Consider the following 17261-nt stretch of genomic DNA (forward strand, 5'->3'; position numbering starts at 1 on the left):
GTCTGTTTGTGTGTGAGCACACGAGTGCGTGTATGAACAATAATAATAATAATAATAATAATAATAATAATAATAATAATAATAATAATAATAATAATAATAATAATAATAATAATAATAATAATAAATATTTATTTCTTAGCCGCACCCTCTCCCGAAGGACTCGGGGCGGCGTACAATGAAACATATGAAATAAATATGTGGACAGAACAAACATATAACAGAGACATATACCGAGACATACACAAGGAGGAGGTCGGCTGATAAATAAAAACAATTAAAATACAGTATTTAAAAACCCCTAGATAATTAAATATAATTAAAATACCCAGTAAAAACCCGTCAGGAGCGATATGGTTAGATCAAAGTTGAGCCAGGCCAGCTGCTTGGAAAAGGTGGGTCTTAAGCTTAATACGAAAGGAGCGGAGGTCAGAGGTATTCCTAATATCCGGAGGGAGGTCATTCCACAGGGCTGGGCCCGCCACAGAGAAGGCTCTACTCCTAGGCGCCGCCCCCCGACACTGTCTAGTGGACGGCACCTGGAGGAGGCCCTCTCTGTGCGAGCGGATTGGTCGCAGGGATGTATGGGGCAGAATACGATCCCGCAAGTAACTAGGTCCTGAGCCAACAATATTATTTTTTAAGTAAGGATGTCCTCTGGTTTTAGTGAAAGGCAGCCAGGTGGCCTTCATGAAGGGAAAATGTTCTGCAAATACTCCCACAACTTGATTTCTTCGTGTGAGAAAGAATGTGAAGCACTTTATTTCTTTTGGCCAATGGGAGAAACACATGTGGAATCATACTCATCTTTGGCATCATTAATGAATTTCTAAATTGCACATGACATTCATACATAACTATTTTGTAGGCTTGCTTTTTAGTCTAGAAACAGGAGTTGTGACTTGGCAGGATAGAGCAATGGCGGAGAGGATTGAAAATAGACTATTGAAAAAATGTAAGCTTGAGGAAAAGGTCCAGGTATCTATATTTTGAAAATATATAATAAAATCAAACAATGATACTAAAGAATATGAATCAGTTCCTAGAAAGAAGTGAAACATATCCAAAAAAGGATATCTATGCAGAAAGTTCTACCATTGTTCACCAATTTTATTAGATCACATAAATTCTACAAATTTAATATTTATGTACTGAATTTATGAGTCCTATTGGTTCTTCTATGGGGCAGAATATTACATTTTTGTTTGTAATGATACTGCTTATTACCGGATAGTTAATGTTCCTATAAAAGTTTATAATTCAAATACCTCTTAGTTCCTTCACATAGTAACATTTTATTAGAAATGTATTTTCCCATGAATAATGCAAATGAGACAAATATGCATGCAAGGCTTTTGTTTTTACATCATAATTTCATCACTAAAAACTTTGTTCTCTGACAAATTCTGGTACGGGTTTATTTGCTATAAATTCAAAACCAACCGTTTCTGAGAACATTGCAAGATAAATATTTCTAAACATCTTAGGCATGCTGAATGACTAGTCTAATATTGGATAACTTGAAAGTCAATTAAATAATGCTATGACCTTTCATTCCCAACATTTTTTTCATGTGTGGAACTGAAACTGCCTGTCATGGTTATGTTGGAAATGGAGAAAGGTTGCATTGGTCCAAGTCCTCATTTTTCATCTATTATCCGACAACCTTAACAACTAATTTTTATCACTTTCCAATGGGCACTATACCTTCAGATTCAAGTAACAGGAAGGCAGGATCCAACTGATTATTGGGAGAGGAGCAACTTCCATTAGCCACGGTTGTTTTACAAAAGAACCTGCTATTTGGAAAGCTAGTAGGGCCCCCTGTGTTGGTTGTATTCCATCAGAGGTTGCACTTCTGCTTCAGTTGAGGATATGTTAATTGGTATTCCTACTGAGAAGGAGGTTGAATTTTACAACCTAAATGGTCCTTTCAGTTCCAGGAAGATGATGAAAAGCAGTTGAGAAACATTTACACTTATGTTAGCCATACTAGAAGAACATGGGCTGGTTTCTTACACTTGATACCGTATTGAGAGTGTGGCATGTGGTTTCTAATGAGCTGGGCTGGCTGCTGTTGTGTTGTTGTGGAGGCAGCAAATGGAGAGACACAGCTCAGAGCAGGCCTTAAAGGACAGCTTTGCTGGCCTGGCTGCTAGCCAGGGCTGATGTGGAGGGATGTAGAGACAGAAGTGCCATTGGTCCAGCCTGGTAAATAGCCGTGGGGAGATTGGAGCCTTGAGAGGTATTTCCTCAATTGTTGGGGTCTGGTTAAAAATTGAAGTAGAAAGAAGGAAAGATGAAGAGAGAAAAGGAGTGACCAAAACAAGAATGGCTGAGGAGAAAAATTGGAGAGTGAAGTTACATGAGTGTGCAAGGCAATGTTGATAACTGGTCAGGGAGTAGGAAGATAATTCTACAGGAGAGAGAGAAGTCCCAGAGAGACAACATCTTCATGCAGGGCCCAGGAAGTGAAGGAAGGAATCAGCTGTCATTGAAAAGCCTAGGCCTCTGGGGAGCACTGAGCAGAAGACCCTGAGAGATGTTTTTCTCAGTATAGAGGAAAGAATTATCAGCTGATCAAATCCAGGGGAAGGAGTCAAGCCGCAATGAACACACTACAGTAAATCCATCCCTTTCCTTTCTTTTCACTCTCTGATGAGCCCAGAAACAGGGGGGAGAGGGATACTGAAGAAGGAAGAAGTAAAGCAGGAAAGTTAGAAAAGAAGTTTCTGAGAGGGAGATTTGGGAGGGAGGAAGACTTGGGAGGAAACCTGACACCAGGTAAAAGATAGGATTGTGTATACATGTAACTATTGTAAATACTTGTTGCAAATAGTAAAAATGAAAAAAAAGCCTCCACTGCCTTGTTTCTTTGGGTCAACTGCTGTCCTTAAAAACCAAAGAATACCATTATACTGTATTAGGGAGATTACCTTTTAATATAATGGCAAGAAACCATCTGCTAGCAGTGGTAGGCTACTTGGACCTTTTTTCTCCGTGGAAGTTTTCCCAGCCATCTGTATTCTGCAGATGCTACACAGAGGGCTAAGAAATTATACTGATGAGGCTGTAATGCAATAGTTGGAGCCAGGGAAAGAAATCTCTGAAAAGTATGAAAAATTATCTTCTGTAAATTGTTATAAAACTTTTTAAAAACTTTTTTCTGGACTTCTTTCTCCAGAAGCACTGACTTACACACACTTGCAAATAAAGAATTGACACAACTTGTTGTACCCTGCCCAGAGCTGATTTCAGTGAGATGGGTAGCTGGATAAATTAGATAAATAAATTCAGTGCAATCAGGAGCATTTCTAGCCCACAAGAGACTGGCAGTCAGATTTCTTTGGAAGTAGCCATAATCATTCCAAGGAAGGCTTGGAAATAATATGTCCAGCTGACATCTGAAGCACTAGCGTGACTTTTGAAGGCTTTTGCCATTTTCATTTTCTGTTTAAAAGTAATTTAAAAATGACTCATAGTACAATAGTTATTGAGAACTAAAATGTACCTTGCCAAAGAAATGGGAAAATTAGAATCTAATTGGAATGTTTTGCATAAAAGAAATAGATTTGCTTACTTAAAAATAACCAGTCAACAACATCATGTTATAGATGTCATTTATTTGGAGCACAAATTCTTGTATACATGCAAGAATTTGAAAGCAATCTCTATTCCTTACAGTGGAAGATCCTATATGAAATGGTAATGGGTTTTTAACTTGGATTTTAACTCTAAATCCGAGGAAGTAATTTAAGCAATTGAAAATTTAAAGGACTATGCAAAGAGTTAAACAACATAAATTAAAATTAACACAAAAGTATAATTAAAACTGTTGACAGTGGGAACATCTTTGGAAGGGTTTAGCCTCCAATGGACATGTAATGCTGGAGGCTTAAACCTGTTCGGGGATTTAAAGTTTAACACCAATATTTGTAGTGGTGGTTGGTATGTAGTTGACAACATATGTTGTGCTTCAGAGGTGGGTTCCTACCAGTTCGGCCGAACTGGTAGTAACTTGATGGCCTGGAACCGGCAGCGAACCAGGCCTGCCATGCCCCTGAATTGGTTCTCTCAGTGGCACCATAGGCACCACCATCTTGTTTTTGCTTTCTGTGCATGCGCAGAGCAATTTTTGTTGCACTGCACATGCGTGCACAGTGCGCATCAAGTGCGCATACACATGTCCCTGAGCAAACTGGCAGTAGCGGCAGCCAGAACCCACCCGTTGCATTTTCATTTACAAGAGTGGTTCTCAACATTTTCATCACCACAAACCCTTTTGTAGTCAATGAGCCACAAAGACTTAACTCAAGATTTAAATCATAACTTTTCTTCAAGCCTTCATGGACCCTGTGATGAGATTGCAGCCGGCCAGGGGTTCTCAGATCACAGGTTGAGAATCATTGATCTACACTGATCCCTTATTTTGACCCCTTATTTTCCACTGTTCAACAACCTAACTGCCCCTTTTGTATTTTAACCTCAGATATTTTTTTCCTTGATGTTTGGCTTTTTGTTGTGGTGAGTAGTTTGGAGTGGAGGTTTTTTTGGGGTGGGTACATTTTTAAGGAAAATTGATTCAAGCCTGCCCTGGGCTCACAAATGTCATACATTTCTGGCCCATGTGGCACAGGATTGATGGAGTGTGTAAAAAGAAAAAAAACACAATGCTTACAATCTTTATTTGGTTGTGTTGAATTTGCTTCTGTAGCTGGACCTAGCAGAGAGATTGCAGGAAGCCCTATTAGAAAAACTGAGTGAGAAGTCCAGAGATCCCATGCCTTTAAACACTGAGCAGAAGCAGATAATTGCCACAAGTTCAGTTTCCTAAATAGGTACTGAAGTTAGTGCCTGAATCTGGCTATTAAATTACTTGATTTACTTTTCTTTTGCCTTCATTCCATGAAAATCTGTCCTTTTAGTAATCGAAAATGACAGTTCATCACATGGTATAAGGGAGAAATAAGGACGCTGTGAAATTTGCTTAAATTTGCATTCCTACCTGCTCTGAACAAAGATATTAGTGGTTTTGTTAAAAAAAATAATTTTATTTTAGCTCTTGCTCCTTTCTGCCTGCTGCTTCTAGTGATAAAATCTCATCTCCATTTTTTTTTTGCCTGTTGGCAGGTAAATTCATACAAGTAGGTTCTATGAACTTCTATTAATCAACAACTCCTATTATAAGCATATTGCACAGATATATCATGTGGAATGCATTTGAAGATAATCATATAGATGACCAAAACTTCTGGCAGACAAAAAGAAAACAAGACCAAGTTTCTTAAAATACTTTAAATGGCCTGTAAATTCTCTGCTAGGAGATTTAAAAAATGAATTATTCCCATGGCAGGAAAATGGAAGCATATTCTCCTATCACAATTGCTATTTCTAAAAAAAAAAAAAGAGCTGATCTGCAGCAAAAACCTTATGATATAGGATTATCATGGTGGAAGATTATACTGTTTTGAGTCCATCACTGAACAGAGATGAATACTATATTAAAGATCTCTATGGTTTTAAAAGATCTCTGTGGTTAATTCCTGCTTTGGAAACTGCTTTAAAATTTAAATGAACCTGCAGGAACAGTTTGCCCCAATGATAGCTCAACTGTTGGAGAAAGCTGAGGTGCAAGCAATCCAGTCATAATCATGAGAAGAAGAGTCACTGTTCTGTCCTTGAAAGGAAAGACAATAGATGTTGTTGGGGTTCAGCTAATGCCCATTAATTAAAGCCAGTAAGTCATAATCAAGCTGTTGGCAAACACCTGAACTTTCATAGGAACAAGTACTTCAGGGGTGTCAAACTGGCAGCCCAAGGGCCGGATGCATCACGAGCAGCCCATGCCCACTCCAGTTCCGTGAATAGGAACAATGTCACGAAACGTCACATGACGGCAGCATAACGCGAGTTTTACTACTTGACTACATGAAGTACTTGAACTGTTATGCTTGAGGTAGATTTCAATTGAAGATACATATGGAAGGGTAGAATGGTAATATAATGGTAATATAACCTACAATATTGAGATACTTCTAAAATCAGAGAGCAGCATACTCCTGGCTGTAGCTTTGTATTTTCAGTTAGCTCTTGCAGTAATGGATTAATTTTAATTAATTAAAAGAGATTATAATAATCACAATTTTCAGATAGAAGTAATCCAATAAAACTTTTATTTAGCTTTTCCTATTTTTTTTCAAAATGACAAAGTGAAAAACTATTGCCTCTTCCAACTATTTATTAAAAACATATTAATAACTAACAAGAATTTTAGTTTATACCAAGAATGTTGACTTTAATTATACTAACATAGTACTTGATTTCCAACAACATATTTACTGTCTAATGAAGTCTATGTACATTTCTAATGTTCCATAATCTAGAAGAATATTGTATCAAGTAAATGTAAAATAGTGAATTTTAAAAACTTTTACTAAAGGCTATTGTGATCTCAACAGCTATCTTGTAAGAAGCACCACAATAATATGAAATGTCAATAATGTTTAGGGCAATGATTTGTGATGCTAGCTAGCTAAACCAAAGCAATACATTCCCTGACTCACCTGCTGATGCTAGATTATACAGTATAACTCATCTTGTTAGGCTTTTTTTCCTTTGTAGGAGATAAATAAGGTATCAGCCATCAGCATCAATGAAATAAGTTTGAGATCCAGTCTTAAGAGTCCTGAATGCATCTAGCTTTTACATGCTTCATTCTCTAGCATGGGGAGAGTTTGGGCACAAATAAGGAAGCGTCTTGTATTAAATGGAATTTAGAATTGATCACGGGAATCAGGCATAGATCTGTTCTTGGTACAAATGTGTCCTGCTGGTATTCATACAGACGCTCTGTCACATAGCTGAGTGTTTCTAACTATGATTAGAACTACAAGAAACTGTCTTTCAGGTGAGGGTATTAATGGGAACCTATTTGGTAGTAATTAAATCCATGAAAATCTAGAGTAGATCCCAATGAAGAGAAACAGTAAATCACCAAGAGTGAGAGGAGGTTTGAATTTCTGAGGAAGCAATTGATTTTATTTGGTTACTAGCTGTACCGGCCACGCGTTGCTGTGGCCCAGTCTGGTTAAATGGAAAAGAAAGAAAAGAGAAAGCGCTAGTCCCCCGACAGAGGTGGCCCTGCATGGAAGAGTTGGCTCACACGTTGCATCATGATTAATCTAAAAGATAAAGGACCCTCCCCCTTTTAAAGCACTATTTATACTCTTCTGAAATGATAATGTATTCATCCCTTTATTACAGAGATCTGGAGGCAAGAGACAATTTAAACCCATCTTACATTTGTGAGACAACTAAAAACATGTAGCTCATTCAGTTTGCCATGCCACCCGCCATCTGTCACTGTTTGACAAACAGTGTCTATTCTGTAATGTGGGGGCTTTTCTCCCAAGGTTTTCAGCTGGTTGATTTATCCAACTTGGAATGTTCGCTCTGTTCAGTGAATTCCATCAAAACCACTACTTTGCTTTATTTTAGGACATGTAAAAATGCATTAGCCTTATATAGAAAGCAGATTGTTTTATGCAATTATCTTAAATTTAAAAAAAAGTCTTTTCGCATCTCTGAATTTACATATAAAAGTATCAGCAATGCTTCATTGGTATGTTATTTTCTTTAGATTGCTCAGCATAGCCAACAAGCTCTTTTTGGAAAGAAAAATTCTCAAAGCTGCATGTAAGATTAATCCTGTTACGTTTTTCATTTTCATTTTCAATTATTCCTTAGAAATACCTAATATGCTGATGTGACATTTTTGCAGATCCTTTATTGCTCTATTTCCTCTGATACCTTAACTCACAAAAGACCTTCATTAAGTGTTGATAGCTCTTCGTGGTTGAAGGGTTAATTAACATTTTTGATGGAAATGGGGGAGTCTCCATATATACACATTTCATTGATCAGCGTAAATATATATATAATATTGCTCTCATCAATGACATTTATGCAGGTCAAGAGAAGTGTTTCATTATCACCATAATCTTGCAGCAGTCCATTCATTCTGCTGGAATGCCTCCCCCCACCTCCAACCCAGTATTACAGCTGAATAAATTGAGCAGTCTTAATTGGTCTTTTAATAACAGCGAAGTATACATTTGACAAGAAAAAGCATTAATGGGTAGCCAGAGACCAGTAACTAACAAACCCTTACATTTGGCAAAATCAAAATCTCCATGGTTTTCCTGGCTTGAGCAAGACCCCAAGCAAACTACTAAATACATTGCCTAACAAAGATTTTGCTTACTGAACACTTTTGGGTGTACCTTATAGGTTTTTGGTCAGTTCCCAAATTCTAAAGCTCTCTATAACATTTAGGAGGCTAAATGGGAAATCTAATTCCATCTGCCAATGACCTCTGTTCCAATTAAATGAAACTCTTATAATTTGTTGAACTCCATTCCAAACATTTTTACTACTGTATTTATTTCAGATAAAAGGAGCAATTTGGCTCTTCTGAACTTGAATATAAAACTGAATATTATACACAGCAGGCATCTTAATGTTTTATTCATTGCAATCTGCATACAGATAAACTTCAATATTTAACTCACTGTAGCATTTTGTAAAGTTTGATAAGATTACATAAAAAGGAAATAAGTGTTTGTGTATGTAGTTATAGCTTCAGCATATATATTGGTTACTGTAAAAAAAATGAAATCACAATGAAAGTGGAGGCCTGATTTATTTAACTTGTCCAATTAGTTCATTACTTTACAATTTTAGAGAAATTAAAACTAAACTCCAGTACCTTGAAAACAAAACAAGTCAATGGTAGTTTCTAGCAACCAGTAGTCAAGTAATGCAGAAAACATACATTGGAAAATGCTGCTTTTCATTAAAGTTGCATACTTATATTTACATTATTTCAAAATTCTTAAAGTCTGAGTGTAATGTAAAAATAATTTCTAAATCATTTAATATAAAATGCCACTCACATGTCTTCTTGGAAATAAGTGCTATTGAGTTCAATGGAACTTACTGTTATGCAGGTGGATATGACTGCTGTTTTAATGTGTTTTGCATGTAACTAAATATATTTATAAAATGTTATTCTATGCATTAAGCTTAGAACGGCATATTAACCACAGTTAAGATGTATTCCCTAATAACTAAGTTTAGCATTACAATGTAAGTTTACAACCCATTTTACTGATCTTAACGGAGTTACATAAGGATAACTGTGTAGGATTGCAGCCTAGTTACACATATTTCAGTAACATACAAATTTAATGAAGGTCAGTGTGAGGGATGCAGGTCAAACTGACAGCTGTTGAGCACTATTCACATTGTTAAAAATGACTGAATTTACAATACTAGTAGTTCATGGTTTGAAACTTCAGAAAAGATACAAGGTACAATGAAGGTATTCCATTTGCTAAAATGAAATTGCTAGATGGCTAGCAATGTGTAAGTCTTTTTGTTATGCTGATAAGAATCTCAAATTATTACAAGAAAGCTAGCTCCTAAATACCTCATTGACAGATTTTCCTGTTATTGAGCCATCAATTCTGCTTAAAGGGAAATTAATGTGTGCATACAAACACCTAAAGAAGCAGTTAAAGCAAAAGCTGTAGGTCAAAAAATGTTGCCGAGTGTGCCGAAAAAGATCCCAAAGATTTTAATTTCAGAATTAAAAAGGCAAACAACACATGAGTTTTTTTAAAGCTATAATGGAACATGTAATTATGGAGATGATTCAGATTTAAATTGTAGTGTGAATTCAAAATGCTGTCATTGGGTAATGGAGTATGCAGACACAGATTTATGCCCTGCTGCACAAGGGTGCCCAGGATAACCAAGAAGCATGCCCTTAAAGATAGCTAAGAGCAGCACTGAGGCAAATTGCCTAGACTCTCGATATGAGTATATTATTAATGAAAGACGTACTAAACTACAAAAAGACAATTCTAAACAGAAATCAAACTTCAATTGTCATTGTGCTAGAGAATACTCTTTAAAGGAATAAGGCTGAGAAATTTAAGCCTGTCTGCAAGAGGAATACGTGGTTTTTCCTGTACAGTTTGATGCTTTTGTCATACCATCTATAGTAGAAAAATAAATTCTTTAGCAACCTAGAAATCATTTACAAAATGCTTGCAATTTATTTTCTTCTTAAAATGCCTCAGTTAAACTAATGGCTATAAATAAAAGCTATTTAAACAGCAGATGATGTAAAACAAATTAATGCTACTACATTTACAGGACAATTTTTATTATTGTATTTATATCCTGTGTGCTTTGAATTGGAATAGAGCATTTTGTTTTTTGTAGAAAAGATAATTACTTGCAAGAATATAACACAAATATCAAGGTAATTTATAATATACAAATATTTTAACAGCAGCCTGGGTTATGGTATCTTAAGTATAATGGTAATGTAAGTCATAACTCTAAGTACAATACCTAGGACATAACGAAAAAGGCAATTTTTATTTCAGTAGGCCAAAGCCCATAAGAATCTTTAAAAAGTTTTTAAAATCAAAAATTAAATTACTTTAGTATTCAAAAATGTTCTACATACTGCAACTGATAGTAAACAATGAGATGATAGTAACAGTGATAGTAAAGTCTCCCAAGTAATTCAGATATTGCAATGTTTTTTCCCCAAAGCTTATTTTTAAGAAAACATATTTTGCAAATGAAAGGAAAAGTTGGTAAGGAAAACTCAGACATGGATGCAAATGTCATTCTCCTTATGGACCAACTTTTACCCATTCTCTCTCTCTCTCTCTCTCTAAAGATTTGTTCCAGAGATGGAAAATGATCTCTTTAGGGCATTGAAAATCTGCGTAAGTTGGGATCTCTCCACTGAATCACTTGTATAGATGAAAGAAACCCTTCCATTTGTGGACAGAAATCTGAGCCAATTCAAATATTTTAAACCATTCCATTTCCCCCCATAACTAGTCTTTCATCACATTTATTAACTATCAACTATTAATCAAGAATGTTTAAAAATTAAGCAGCATTCTTCAACAGATATATTTGTACCAATATAAAAAAGAAAAGTAATTTTAAATGGTGCAAAAGTTATTTTGAAAATATAGTACAACAGCTCACAGGGAAAAAAATGAACACAGGTATCTTTTTATATACAAATTTAGATGCTTCAGTACCCAAAGTATTTATTGCTATTTATTAGCAATGCTTTTTATACCTTTAGAGGGTCACAGAAAAATAGATATAGTGTATATGTTAAATTTATGGTCTAGATTGTTTGGTTTAGCAAGTTTACACTACAGCAAAGTTCTCATTTATGTATGAAAAGTTATACAGTCTTATATGAAATCATCAAATTATTTTCTCTACACTAAATGAATTTCCTAGTGGGAAAAATTAAAATATAGAAAATATATTAGGCTTACAAGACCTTCAATGATCTTTCAAACATGCAGTTTACAGAATTAACAGTATTATAAAAAGTTTGATTAATTAATGCAAATTAAGGGAAAAGTAGATAATCATAACATATTTGCAGAGTGCTTAACTCACTTTTACAATAAGCATGTCCTTGGTATTGTGCTACAAGAAAAAAAAATCTAAAGCCCTCAATAAAAATATCCACAGGTTTAAGAGAAAAAGAAGTATGGGAATGTGGCATTTATAACAGTGGTTTGTTTTTCCAAAATATGTTGCAATGTATAAGTAGTTCATAATTTCCAAATAAGACATGGTTGTATTTTACGTGTAGAATAGGACTAAATTGGTATGAAAATGATGGGGAGGGGAGACAATTAAATAACAAAAAACAGCCCTAAAGCAGGCTGCAAGTATTGAATGTTCCATAAATGATTTATTTAATCATAACATTTCTATAGAAAAGTTTTATTCACAATATATTGTGACAAACTGTCACAGAAATGATAGTGATTGTGTAAATGTTCATGCAACAGCAGCTTTGCACTTTAAGTTATTTTTGATTTAAAAAATTAAACCTCTCCAGTCATGCTAATCACATAATTTTGACCTGCAGTGTTATGAACAAGGTGGATAGAGTGACTACAAACAAAAATATCTTAGTTTAGGTTCAAATTCTTTCATAATGAAGTTGTCATTGTATCTTGAAACATGCACATCCAGTTTTCCTCTGTATCCATTGCCAAGTTCTTGACAAATCATTTTCTTGTCAGTTGTTTTGTTTAAATAATTCCAAGAGGATCTGCTTGCAACTGTGGTTGTATTAGCTGAGGTTGTAGAGGTGGTGGTAACTGTAGTGGTAAAATTGGTTCCACCATCTGTACTGGATTCGAACCTGGAAGCTGATGTGCTACATTGTCAGACATTTCTGAAATTTCTCCACCATAGAAGAAAAATTGGCATTGTTGAATGACTGTTTCTATTACTGACTGAAGTATTTTGGTGGTTGACAGGAACTCCCTGTTTTCAAAATCAGGTCTCATCAAAGTAGGCCAGAAACATATAGATAAGTTATCTGCAGTCATTAGGTTGGTTCTGCTCTGTTGACTAACTCTATAATATGAATAAATGTATTGAAGAGTTAATATTTGACTGAAAATGATCTAAAAATGTTACATAGCATTACATTTAATATATTCAGCAGATTTTAGACATTATATCTTAAACATAATGCAACAACAAACTAGGCTCAGATGTGATTATTCTTAAAATACAAGAAAACAGGCATAATTACCTAAGAACTACTTAAATCTACAATTTCTCTGCATGAATAGAAAAAGTAGAAAGATCTACAATCTATTAAAATAGAAAAATGGATTGTGTAAGTTGTTCATACAAATGCACTAGTGCCAAAGGTCTTGAACAAAACAACAATCAGTCTCAAGTTGGATTCTACCATTATGATTCTGATTATAATGAACATTTAATCTATTCACAGCCACTTTTTCACACAGCTTTGTTTAAATAAAATGTTTACACTATTTAAATGGTTTACATTCAACAGCGTGCATACACTATCAGAAGTAAACCCACAGACATTATGGGTGTCTATTTCCTACTGAGATCTGCACTGAGAGGTTTGAAGGCTATCAGTAGCACATAATGACCAAGGCAAGATACAATACAATACAATACAATAGTAGAGTTGGAAGGGACCTTGGAGGTCTTCTAGTCCAACCCCCTGCCTAGGCAGGAAACCCTATACCGTTCCAGACAAATGGCTATCCAACATCTTCTTAAAGACTTCCAGTGTTGGGGCATTCACAACTTCTGGAGGCAAGCTGTTCCACTGATTAATTGTTCTAACTGTCAGGAAGTTTCTCCTCAGTTCTAAGTTGCTTCTCTCCTTGATTAGTTTCCACCCATTGCTTCTTGTTCTGTCCTCAGGTGCCTTGGAGAATAGCTTGACTCCCTCTTCTTTGTGGCAACCCCTGAGATATTGGAACACTGCTATCATGTCTCCCCTAGTCCTTCTTTCTCTTAAGCTAGACATACCTAGTTCCTGCAACCATTCTTCATATGTTTTAGTCTCCAGTCCCCTAATCATCTTTGTTGCTCTTGTCTGCACTCTTTCTAGAGTCTCCACATCTTTTTTACATCATGGCAACCAGAATGTAAAGATTACAGGTAGTCTTGGCTTAATAGTCAAAGTATGATGGATCCCCAAAAACTTACTTACAACCCCCTTTTTGAAGTTCCAACAGCAGCATACACATCTGTTATCATGTGATCTTATTTTGATTGTTTGGCAACCAGCTTACTTTTATGCCCATTTGCAGCATCCCAGGCACATAACCATGATTTTCAATTGGGGTTTGGGGTTGTTGTTTTTGCCAGCTTCTGATATTTACATCCAGTTTCTGGCAAAAACACCCCACTGGAATTTTACAAGATATAAATTTACAGAATTTTTAAGTCAGCATGGGAAGAGATGTACATCTCTTAAAGGAAATTTCCCACAGCAGGTGCTATTACTAAGAAGGGCACCTCTACTTCTTATCAACTCTGTCAAGCTCTTGGTGAGTAAGAGCTTCATATTCATATAAATGTAAGTCCTTCAAAATCACATTTTTATTGCTACACCAACCCCATTGATTCATTGAACATTCATTAAACATTTCATTTAATGATGCCTTACATCAATGGACAACACTGTAATACCCAACTGCTACAGGAATATGGATAAGGCTTTCATAGTTCTAATTTACAGTTTGTTATTTATTACATTTGTTTAATGACCATCTTGCGCAAGATGACTTAATGTTTCATACAAGCATCTTTATGTATAGCAGATTAATATGATTAATATTTCTGGCAAATATTAATGAAGTTGTCTGTAATTGATATTTGGCAAAGAAAATACCTGTTCAGATGAGTTATTACATATTTGAGCACTTCATAATTCACTGGATGGAATTTCTTCACAATTTCCTTTAATTCATACAGCCTTTCAGTCTTATCAAGAATTTCTGTACAAAGAAAACAAAAACTTTTTTAAAAAATAAGAAGCATATAGCAGCTCAGGGCACTGTTTCAACTTTTGGTACCTAATGTGTGCTGGGAGACTGTTATGAGGAATGTTAACCTGTTACTGTAATAGCCAGTCATTAAGGTTTTTTCATATAAAGGGGGCAGTAATAAAACTGATGAGTGGGTGAACATTTGAAGAGAAACAATCTGAAGTAAGATTTTAGAGAATTTTATATTCAATAAATGCATGTGAACTAATTGTTAATTTCTCCTCTTCTGTCTCCATGAGTGGCAATCCTCTGGAGATGTACAGGGTCTGTGGAACAATAGTGCAATCATGCTATCAATGAAGTCCATTCCAATGGTTATCAGAGAAGTTTGGTTTCACCCCTCAAATAAGCAGAGTTCACTAGTTTAATTTAGTATGGTATAATAAAAATACAAATAATAAAATATAATAGGGCAAGATAATGTTTAGCGTAGAAGGGTTAATTAATCAAAAGTTTGTATGTGAAGCTTTCTGTGATTTTGAAATATTACCTAACAATAGAGGCATGTTAAAAGAAGTCTTAAAATGGGAAATATAAGAAACCCCCCTCCCCAATAAATCTGTGAAATCCTAAACAGGCACCGAACAGATTGAAATTAATAACCTAATACAGAGTATAGTAGGTAAGAGATAGAAAATGGTTATCCATAACATGTACTCCCTAAAGGGAAAAAAGAAATTACTTACTTGATGCTTCAACTAATTCTGGATGCAGTGAATAAGGAATTAAAGGATCTGGAAGATCTGCAAAGAAAGCTTTAAGAGCTCCTGCCACCGCGTTTACTGTTACATCCATAGATTCCAGACTAATATTATGATCTACAAAGCAGTATGAAACTGTGTATTAGGAATACAAAAATATTTCTCAAGAGAATTCATTCACTATAAACATAAACCATTAATTTTCAATTTAAAATATCCTTTCACAAGTATTATTACTAAGTCCCTTCCTGTATCTATGCATTTCATATTTTCTATGTGAAGAATTTTGCATTTTTCTGCTAAAATTCACTCTTATTTTTCTAAGTTATCAAGATTGCTAAAGGATTAGTTGCCTAACACGATTTTGTATCAGATACAAATCTGATAACACTAATAAAGGAAATGCTTAACTACTTAATGAGTACAGGACCAAGGGCTGAATTTTGTACATACCATATATGTCTGACTCTGGTTTGATGAGGAACCAAAAAGCTCTCTGTTTAAAATCAATCTATTTATGATCTACTTTAGATCTTTTACTGGTAAGTCTCATGACCATTATGCTATTCCTTGGAACTAATTTCCCATTTGTTTAAAAACAAATGGGAAATTAGTTCCAAGGAATAGCATAATGGGCTTTTTTCTTGCCCATTTGGAATTTCTTTTCCTCCCCCAAGATTTTTCAAATATGATACGTAAATGTTCAGCCAAACCATAAACAAGTTTCTTCAATATCTATAATGTAATTTTATCATGGCCTTCAAATTTAGGCATTCAAACCTGAAGTTATATGGAATGTCTTCATTTTAAATTTATTTAAAATATATTTAAATAAGCTATTTTTATTATACTTAGCATCTTCTGTCAACCTTATGTTACCATTTTCTAACAGCCTTTCTATAGTTTTGGGCTACTGTATACTGTTTATATATGTATATAATGACATCTAGTTCCTGCAAGTATTCTTTTTTGATCTGAGATTTTCATGAAGCTTCTGAGTGACAACTCATTTGGAGACCAGTTACAATGGTGTTAAAAAACAACTTTACAACCAAATTACAATGTATGACATTCACATGGTCTACCAGTCATTTAATCACTTAATTAATCATTTAATTATAGTAAGTATGGCATTGTAAGAGAAAGGCATGCCAAATTTGCTTTGAGGAAAATTTCACTGAGAAGGGGCTGGGATGCATAGCTACCAGCACAGCACAGCTTTCAATGTGTATTCTTCATTGTGTGCCTGCTTACTCTCTTCTAATCCCTTTCTCTCCAATGAATGGAAATATAAATATTAATTTCTCTTCTTGTTCACTATCCAGCACTGAGATGAGCATTCAAAATGATAGGAGTATGGCTAGAAGGGAAACAAAAGCCAGAGTTTTAAAACTGATTATTCTTGTCAGTTTTGGATGGTAAGCAGAGATGCATTCAAGTAATTTTATACTGAGCAACTGCCGGGGAGGAGAGAGGCTGGGTCTGATATGTGGGAGGGGAAGAAGAAAGTTAAGCTTCTGCATTCTTTGACTTTTGAGGCTGAAGTATAGTGAAAGTTTGTTTGTTTTGTTTGTTTGTTTTATTGGATTTATATGCCGCCCTTCTCCCAAAGGACTCAGGCGTACAACATTAAAAAACACATATCACAAAAGTTAAAAGGAAATTAGATACATATCCAAAAAAACAAACCCAATTAATAGGACAAGCTCAAGAAAATGAAAGATTCTTCTGACTATATGAAGCTTATCACAAGGAAAAAGAACATGCCTGTCGAAAGCAGGGATGTCAAACTCAATTTCATTAATGGCCGCTTCAGGGTTGTGTTTGACCTCAGGGGACTGGGGGAACGTGGCCAGGGTGGGCATGGACAGCTTGACATCACTGGTGTCGGCGCCTGGGGTGGCCCAAGCGCTCTGCCAGCAAAAACGGAGCTTGGGAGGGCCGCTCTGTTGTCACTGGCAGAGAGTTGCAGGAGGCCATTGCAGCTGAAAATGATGGGCTGCGCATGGCCCTGCCGAGCTCTGTTTTTGCTGGCAGAAGCACTGTGAGATGGTCCTTTGCTGCTTCTAGGTTGGCCCCACGGGCCAGATCTAAGCACCCTACA

The 17261-nt window shown here is 35.5% G+C and overlaps 1 protein-coding gene across 5 annotated transcripts in view; it reads right to left on the reverse strand.

Moving 5' to 3' along the window:
• Positions 1–8682: 8682 nt before the first annotated feature.
• ARHGAP5 (Rho GTPase activating protein 5) overlaps positions 8683–17261 on the reverse strand; it is a 33715-nt gene continuing 25136 nt past the window's right edge. For all 5 annotated transcript variants that reach the window (XM_081938820.1, XM_081938817.1, XM_081938821.1 and 2 more), the window contains 3 exons: positions 15143–15274; positions 14300–14405; positions 8683–12489 (listed from right to left, as the gene is read on the reverse strand). In XM_081938820.1, coding sequence (XP_081794946.1) covers positions 12159–12489; positions 14300–14405; positions 15143–15274 — 569 coding nt within the window. In that variant the 3' untranslated portion in view covers positions 8683–12158. The remainder of the gene's footprint in view (positions 12490–14299; positions 14406–15142; positions 15275–17261) is intronic.

The sequence above is a fragment of the Natrix helvetica genome (genome assembly GCF_964273705.1).
Source record: "Natrix helvetica genome assembly, chromosome: 1".
Taxonomy (NCBI): Eukaryota; Metazoa; Chordata; class Lepidosauria; order Squamata; family Natricidae; genus Natrix; species Natrix helvetica.